This window comes from Triticum urartu, chromosome 2A, assembly GCF_056163025.1.
Source record: "Triticum urartu cultivar PI428250 chromosome 2A, HENAU_Tu73, whole genome shotgun sequence".
In the NCBI taxonomy this organism is placed as follows: Eukaryota; Viridiplantae; Streptophyta; class Magnoliopsida; order Poales; family Poaceae; genus Triticum; species Triticum urartu.
The window spans coordinates 651,841,260-651,850,267 of record NC_141874.1 but is presented as its reverse complement, the minus strand read 5'-3'; the positions used below and the strand labels follow the sequence as shown (position 1 = coordinate 651,850,267).

Here is a 9,008-nt window from a genome sequence, read left to right as displayed (position 1 = left end):
AACCCAGGGCCAAAACCGTCCGGGCCAGGGCTAGCATTTTTATTCATGGACAAGAAAGCCTTTGAAATCTCGTCATCCGTGAATGGGGCATCGAGAGATCGAAGTTGGGGAATAGGTGACGGATATAAATCTAGGAGGGAGAAGGACCAAGTGGGTTGAAAGGCAGTGCCGAGAAGGGAGGTATAGAAGTCTGAGAGGATTTTTGATTTAGCATCATGGGAAAAGAACTCGGACCCGTTGGCCTCCAGGACCGTGATCTTATTTTTGCGAAGGCGGGCAGAGGCTGAGGCATGGAAGAAACGGGAGTTTTCGTCTCCTTCCAGCGCAGTTCGGACTTTCCCACGTTGGATCCAGTACAACGCTTTCTCATGGATGGTGCGTTGTAGAACTTTGATGATGACCCGGCGAAGAGCAAGCTCGAGGAGTGATAGAAAGCAAGATTCTTCAATGATATCGAGAACATATATAACTGTTGTGCAATTCTTTTCATGAGTGTTCAGTGGAATAGCAGAGCGCCTCCACCTTTTAAGATCGGACCGCGTCCGTTTGAGAGCGGCGGCAAGGCTCAAGGCGTGGTTGGAACGTATACGGGCCTCAGCCCAGGCTGTTTGAACAATGGTAAGGTAGGCTGGTCGAACGGCCCAACGATTTTCAAATCGAAAAAGAGCGGGGCGAGGGATGATGGTGTCTATCGTGATAAGAAGGGGAACATGATCGGAAATATATCGGGTTAGTGATGCGATTGTGGTGTTTGGGAAGAGGAGGTCCCAGTCAACATTAATGAAAACTCGGTCTAATTTTTCGAGGGTGGGCTGATCCCTCTTGCTCGACCAAGTATAGCAGCGGTCCAGGAGAGGGAGCTCTATTAGCCCATGAAGATGGATAAAGGCGTTGAACATGTCCGCTTCAGATTGCCTGAAGTTATTCGTGTTTTTGTCCGAGGGGCGCCGTAGGAGATTGAAGTCGCCCAAGATAAGCCAGGGGGTGTGTGAGGGTGGGACGAAGGAGGCCAGCTCAGACAGAAAATCCTGCTTGAGGGCATGGTCAGTGGGAGCGTAGACGTTTGTGACGGCGAGCTTTTGGGGGGAGGCAAGGCAGGAGATCGTAGAAGTTTGGGAGAAATTGCCGGCGTCCGAAGTGAGGAGAGTAAACTGGGAGGAAGAGAAGGCCGAGAGAATGCCTCCGGCCGAGCCGGTGGCCGGCAAGGTGTGGGTGAGATCGAGGTGCTTTGGGAGGAATTTTTTCTGAAGGGAGGTAGTGATAGAGTTGAGTTTGGTTTCCTGAAGGAAACACGCATGTGGGTTAATGGCGATAAGCTCAGATAGGACGTCCGAGCATTTCTGACTTTGGCCAAGGCCACGAACATTCCAACAGCAAAAATTAAACTTGAGGCCATTCATTGAGCTAAAGGTATGCACCAGAAGTCCAGGTTGCGATCATACGTTACAAAAGGATCGAGAATCAGCTCGCCCATGCATCTATGGGATCGAGTGAGAAGTGCAGGAAAGGGAAAGCTAGGAATTAAAACATTGCCTAAAGGGCAAATACGGCCATAACAATTGAGGACTAAGCGGTTTTGGCGAGGAACCGGAGTCCAGGGCAGAGCAGCGTTGATCACGGCGCCGGGGAGGACACCTCATCAATCTCCTGCTGCTCAGCACCGCAGATGAGCACGATCTGGGCTAGGGATGCAGCATCGTGCACCGGCTCGTCCGGAGTGCTGGTAAGGCCGGACTGGTCGAGGGCCATGACGAGCTCGGCCGTCGCGTGCTGCAGGTCGAAACGACGAGCCTTCGCGCGCATGGCCTGGGTGGTCATGTCTACGAACTGGCCCTCCTCCTTCTCTGCGAGGCGACGGCTCCTACGAAGCTTGGCAGCATCGGTAGCCCGCTTGCCAGCGCCCTGGATGCGGCGGACGGTGGCCTCATGCTCATCTGAGTTGAGCGCAGCAGAAGCCGTGCCTGAATAAGGAGAGCAAGTAGGTAAGATTGGGCGGGAGGACGAGGGGGGGGATGGGCACGTCTAGGAGGTTACCAGAGAGTTGAGAGCATTCCCCCTCATCAAGGGCCAACGAGGAGAAAGAGTTGGACACCTCCACAGCAGGTGAGAAGGACTCTTCAGCGTCTCCGGCCAGGTGGTCGTCAAGGCCGGTCTCGTCGTCGTGCACCGCAGCAGGGTGCAGCAGTGGCTCACCGACTAGAGGCTGGAGGAGGTTGACTCGAGCGTGTAGAGGTTGGGCAGCGGGGGGTGGTGGAGAAGGTTCACGCGGCGATGAAGGTGGCATGGCATCGACACCATGAGGACCGGTGCAGGGGCCGAAGTGACCGCAGTTCCAGCGCCAGGCGCCGTGGACATGCGCCTGGCTAGGGAGGGCGTCGTCACCATCGTCATCGAGGGGGACCGGTTGGTCGTCGAAGATCGCCCAGGTTTTGACAACCCGGAGCTTGACGTCGACGACTTGAGCGGGCGGAAGACGGAGGATGCATCCCTCCGGCGTGACGTGGTCTCCTTCCACGCGGAGGAAGGCCCGCATCACCGTGAAGTCCCCGGCGTTGAGGCAGTTGTTGTCGACGCAGCAAAGCACCCCAAAGTGGCCGAACACAAAGTTCGCTCCCTGCGGGTGCCAAAGCTCGAGGGGGTAGTTCTTGGCCTCGAGCTCGACTAGGCGATCGTAGCGGGTGGTGGCGCGATTGTCGGTTTCTTCAGGGCGGAGGAGGGTGATCTCGACGCCGGCGTACTTCGCGGGGAAGTGCGCTATTTTTTCACAACAAGCTATACGGTTTTGCTAAATCTCAATTGACTTAGACTTAATCAAATCTTGATTGATATTATATCTGCTAGATCTTACATGGAGATCTATGTGGGTTTTCTCTTTTGAGTCCTTCTTTGCATATGCTTTTTTTGTAGTGTTTGTTTCATTGATGTTATGTTTTCTAATTTTTTGTGTGTTTTGATTTTTGCCTTTCTCCACGCCAAATGCAACTATGTACGCCCGATGGCCGTGCGAGATGACAGTAAGACAGTTGCATGTCAGGTAGCCGCATACAACTATAGTGGCATGTCCATCGTCCGCACACTGACGCAACTACAATTGTAAGTCCACCCTGCGAAAAGCAGGCAAGCAACTTTAGTTGTATGTGCACTATTCACTCATTTCTTTTGTTTAAACTTAACCATAACACTATTTTGTGTTCCCGTAATATTAAATGGCAGAGATCACACTAAGAGGTGATGGGAATACATTTTTGACCCCGAGCTCAAATGCTCATGAATGAACAGTAAATACAAGTAAAATACTAAACAATTTTTTTTAAAAAATGAAAATTTTACACACCAAAGATAAGACTCTTTTAGGTGCGTGCAAATTTTCATGCTGACATGACACACGGGAATCTCACTACAAAGAAAAAGCAAAATTGGAGCTTGATTTTTTTTGCAGCTTTCGGCATTTATGGAGCTTTGATCTTTTATTTTTTTACCGAGTTCCACAGATGTCATCTCAACGCCAAAATTTGCAAACACCCAGAAAAAGCCTCTCATCTTCATGTGTATAAACTTCAGACTAATCTATTTGGTTTTTGTTTTGAATTTACTATACATGCGGGTGCAGATGCACCCGAGCTTCGTAACGCTGCTATAGATAACAAAAATCCAGTGATAATCCATTGCATGACATATTTTATTGCTTTCTCTTGGTGACATGAAATACATAAATAAAAAAGTTTATCACCTACTGCATTTGTGTAGCTTGATCAGTGAAGATCTCGTTCCGGCGTTTGGTTTCAATCATCAAATGGAATGGCATAGGTTGGACCCGTACCTCGGCCTCGTTACGGCGTTCGGTACATCGCTGGAATGGAATCAGCCCGTTCCCACCGAACGAATATTCCTTGTATATGCGAAACCAATCCATACCTCCGATTCGAGCGGACCACGCGGAACGAGCGGAACCTGCGTCCCTTCCTCCTCCCCAACTCGCACGCACCCTCCAAATCTCAGCGCCGCCCACTCCCCCGACCCAGCGCCGGCTGCCCCTCATCTCCCCGTCGCCTCTCCTCCCGCTCGTCTTTCTTCCTCGCAGCTGGCCATCCCGTCGCGCACACATCCAGGCAAAGAACGAGGAGCGGCCGTCCCGTCGCGGACACATCTGAGCGACTATAACTGCTTGCTGCGGGCAGCGGCTAAGAAGGAGTGGAGCAGTGGCTCGTGGCTTGCCGGCGGCGGCTCCTCCTTCCTTTGCCTCTTCACAAATTTGTTATTTCTGAAGGCGCTTGAAGTGCAGCCTCACGAACTCGACCGCCATGGTGCAGACTATCGCTGTCGACAGGGAGTTGTTTCTAGGAGTGGTGCCTGATCTGATCTTTTCTGTACGTTGGTGTGTGTGGTGCGTGATATGATCTTTTCTGCTCTCTGATTAGAATATATTCTTGTTCTTTGATCTTGTGTACCTGTATTGCAGCGTCTATATGTACCTCTTAATCGATATAATCAAAGTGTTCACTACATTCATTAGTTTTTCTATCAAAATCTGATTCAGTGTGAGTCAATCTAATCAAGTGAGATGAACAATTCCATTCCATTCCATCTCTCGAACCAAACACCAACATGTAACCGTTCCATTCTTTAGAATTGCTCGTACCAAACACAAAGACGGAACCGACCCATGCTAGTGGAATGGAACCATGACATTCCGTTCCACTTCGTTCTCAAACCAAACACATCCTAAGGAACCGAGTCACACAATTCCTGCTCTATAGAGTCTACAAAGTTTCTCAAAAAGAACATAGAAACAACCTATGACTTGGTTGCACTGTATATCACAGTGAGGAACAAGATTCTTGAAAAGAATATAAAATTCCTAGTGCTCATTCCTCGAAGGAATAGTACAATTAGGACAAAGAAATATGTTCAGTGAAGAGCCTCAGTAGTACATCCACGCTGACAGTAGCTCCAGAGGATTGATGTAGCGTTCAGGAACAGAGGCCATATTTGAGTATTCATACCACTGAAAGCAACAGAAATATCCGAAGATCATTCCACAGTGGTGCCAAACCAAAACATTGGACACTGTAAGCCTGAGCGGAAGAATTCCATCTCCACATATTCCAGCTAGATAGAAGGATGATTTGGTACAGATATGGGATCTAAACCGAGAAGCAACTAGCGTCAAATACTTGAACAAATGAAAGCCAGATTCAGTAGCAGCACAATCTAATCTGGGAAGCAACGAGTGTCAAGAAATAAAAGACTGATTCACTGTAGCTGTACTGTCCAAACAGATCAAATCAGTCGGTCTTAGAGAAACAAATCACAATTCAACAGTGAAGCATTTCCTCAGGATTCAGAATCGAACTGATTGCATTGAACAGAACAAGGTATTACACAGCCTACTCAACCCAAAGACAGAATACAACGACGCACACCAGATCGGTAAATCCATCCAGCACAGCACATATCACACAGAGCAAACGAGGAAGTTGCTCCACTGCAGATCTAGCCTCCGAAGCCGTAGAGGGTGCGGCCCTGGCGCTTGAGCGCGTAGACGACGTCCATGGCGGTGACGGTCTTGCGGCGGGCGTGCTCGGTGTAGGTGACGGCGTCGCGGATGACGTTCTCGAGGAAGATCTTGAGGACGCCGCGGGTCTCCTCGTAGATGAGGCCGGAGATGCGCTTCACGCCGCCCCTCCTGGCCAGCCTCCGGATCGCCGGCTTGGTGATGCCCTGGATGTTGTCGCGGAGGACCTTCCGGTGGCGCTTGGCGCCGCCCTTTCCCAGCCCCTTGCCGCCCTTGCCGCGCCCGGACATCGTCGCTGGATTTGTTTTTGTTTGAGAGAAGAAGGACTCGTGTGGATGTTGAAGCTTGGGATGGATTGGGGAATCGGAGGTGACGGCTTTATATGGGGTGGGGTTGCGAGGGAAGCCCCGAAATTTTCGGGAGTTGGAGGCGGGAGGTCTCTGCTCTCTGCTGGGTCGATCCGTGGGATGCTGGAGTTCGGCCGTTGGATTGCGATCGGAAGGTGGGATGCGGTGGGAGGCTGGTGGTGCGGATCGGTGACGTGGCGGAGATGGGGGCATAAGCTTTTTTTTTAGAGAGAAATGTGGGCCGCCAGTGCTACGATGATTTGGGCCAGGAGTGATTGGAGGTCGTCCTGGCGGTCCTCTCAGCATTCAAGAGAAAAGTGCCTCAACAAGAAAATGCATTCAGAGAAAAGAAGACTGCACACCGCGAGTCGTATTGTTGTATTTCCTTTCGTTTTTTACTTCGCATAATATTAGAATTGTGTTAAGTCATATTTTCTGAAATTTGACCATATTAATGTAAAAACAGCAATTAATCATTTGAAAAAATATAAAATAATCATTACAATGAGCTGACTCCTTGAAACTACATTGAACAAATGACAAATATGCAAGGAAGAAGGAAGAAAAGCTAGTAGGTTCACATCCTTCAGCACCCCTCTTTTCTTTTCCGACGGGGTAAAAAAAGAATTGTCGAGTCTTTCCACAGGACGTGTACCAACTGGGACGGTCATTTTGGACATAGCGAGTTATTTTTGGAGTATCATTTTTTTGCCACGGCTTTCAAAAATGCGATTTAAAGATGAAATTTTGTGAGCACATAAAGATTTTGTCAATGTTTGTACCAAAAAAAGTTCAGAATTTTTTTATTTTTTACAAAAAAATCGGATTTTACTGTTCACCCAAGCTCATTTTAGTTTGGGCTCAGAAACTCTACGTCCATAGAAAACGCCACAATAGAGAATGAAAGGCACTATAGCTGATTGGTTTACTGTAGCGCCGAATACGCCATAGTGGTCCGACACAGTAGCACTGTAGCATCTGGTTCATTGTAGCTCCCTAGTTTTTTGTCAGCTTTTATTTTGAACGTTCTTGTAATATTTGTTAAACATTTTTTATTATACGGTGAACAATTTATACACTAATTGTTATTGTGGTATATGTAAACTTTTTCTTTAAATACAGTGAACTTCTATGTATACACTGAACAATTTTTAAATACGCGTTGAACATGTTTCTAATATAAGTCGAACATTTTCTTAATATAAGATGAACATTTTTATAATGCAAGATGACTTTTTATAATATAATATGGTGAACATTTCGAATGTATGATGAACATTTTTTTAATGCTCCGTTATTTTTTTATAATACACAGAATAGAAGAAAAATAAATGGAAAAAATAAACCCAATAAATAAAACAACAAAGAAAAAATAAATTCAGAGACTTCCTAGAATGTTTCTAAAACCGGTAAGAAACCCTCTAATAGGTTCCCAAACCGAGATCCTCCGGTGAAGAAATAGTGGAGCCTAAAAATGGGTCGACCCAACTAGAAGAGTTGGTAGGCTTACTCTTAGCGAAGCCACTACTATTTGTTGGCATATAGGATTCACCACATGAGAGCGGGGATTCTGCATGCAGGTTCATCTACACCCGATGGTAACAATAAATTCAAAAGTAGTAAAAAAAAGTCATAAACAATGAAAAAATTAGGCATCGAGGATGCTCGTGTGCGCCAGGTACCTGCAAATTTTTGTCGTATTTGGACATTTGAGGAGATTGGTGTATGAGAATCTATGGAAAGGAACATTACTTAGAGCGGATTTTTTACGCACTCCTCAGATGTTCAAACGCCATAAAATTTTGCAGGCACCTTGCACACATGAAGCATCCTCAATGCCTAAAATTTTCAAGTTTTTTTTACTTATTTTCGAAATTACTGTTCACTAGGTGTAAATGAGCTTGTGCACTGTTTTGAATTATCGCCACCACATGGGCCGCCATAGTTGTGCTCCCTAAACTTACCGGGTAGACGGCCTGGTCAGTGCTCGGCCGGGAAAACTTGATCATAGTACAACTTTGACCTTAATAATTAGAACTTGCTTAACCCTGTAGTGCCTTGTGGGTTCTTCCTCATGAGGATGCGAGGGGAAGACAAGGTAATGTTATGTTTGCGTAGGTAGGTGCACAGAGTAGACGATGCACGTTTCCTTTGTTGTTATGTGCTTCCTCTTCTTATCTAAAAACACAAGTTATAGTGTGTCTCCTTAGAATGTTTAGGTGCTTTCACCGCTTAACCATATTCCTCTTTTCCTTTGAAGCATGTTGCATCAGTAGTATAAATCCGTGTGATCCTTTCTGAGTATGTCATGTATTCTCCCTTGCTATAATCATAAATGCAGAGAATTACTGTTATGATGACACTTTCAGTGCCTACTACCTGGATTACTACGACGACGAGTAGATAGGAGATCCTAAGCAACATACCGAGACCTCTGGAATGGGGACCGGTTTGCTTTTACGTTCTAACCTCTCTAGGCATTCGAGTTGTTGCATGTACTCAGACTCGCCATGTTTTGGCTATGTAATGGATGTAGTGTAATGTGACTTGGATGTATTCTGTATATTGTCTCAAGTGAGGCCTATTTACCATATATTGCTTTTTCATTAGTTGTTTCTATGACGATACCGATAATGTTTCACCCTCATATGTATAGCCATGCGTGTATGTGATGAACCTATTTGAAATGGGCATGTATGATGTATCAAATGCACCTGTATTATAAATTCGGCAGCAACACACTAAATCTGGAATAGTTTCGCGTCCGATGCCTTACCAAAAAGTCACAATATATCCAAGCAATGCCTTCAATAAGGTACCAACACAAGAACATTGCCACTATCACGTATAACCAACTCGCATCAGACCTATGGTCACACCTCGGAGATCGAAACCAAGTACTCAAGGAGCACCACCAAATCGGAGTCAATCATGTGCTGTCTTGTTGCCATCATTTTTCATGATCATAGCCCACCAAATCGGAGTCAATCATGTGTTGTCTTGTTGCCATCATTTTTCATGATCATAGCAGCTACATGCGTTTGGCTAGAAATCCCACGGCCGACGATACACAACCGTACGCTCTGCATCAAGCCATCATCCATAGTTCGCATCACATGGTCGAAGGCAAGAAGGCAAATTGACTG

The 9,008-nt window shown here is 46.7% G+C and overlaps 1 protein-coding gene and 1 pseudogene across 1 annotated transcript; both read right to left on the bottom strand.

The window, feature by feature from the left end:
* Window positions 1-1,614: 1,614 nt before the first annotated feature.
* LOC147986421 (uncharacterized) lies at window positions 1,615-2,533 on the bottom strand. The gene is made up of 2 exons (XM_087540044.1): window positions 2,035-2,533; window positions 1,615-1,961 (listed from the first exon to the last, which is right to left on the bottom strand). The coding sequence occupies exons 1-2, from the start codon at window positions 2,531-2,533 to the stop codon at window positions 1,615-1,617; spliced, it is 846 nt and encodes a 281-aa protein (XP_087396170.1).
* A 2,807-nt stretch (window positions 2,534-5,340) lies between these two features.
* On the bottom strand, window positions 5,341-5,885 carry LOC147986420 (histone H4-like; annotated as a pseudogene).
* Between the last annotated feature and the right edge of the window lie 3,123 nt (window positions 5,886-9,008).

Bases quoted from the DNA above. Each gene is read 5' to 3' on its own strand.
- LOC147986421 (XM_087540044.1), bottom strand. From the start codon at position 2,533: ATGCGGGCCTTCCTCCGCGTGGAAGGAGACCACGTCACGCCGGAGGGA. The intron at 1,962-2,034 runs GTAACCTCCTAG...CTCCTTATTCAG, and splicing joins GGAATGCTCTCAACTCTCTG to GCACGGCTTCTGCTGCGCTC.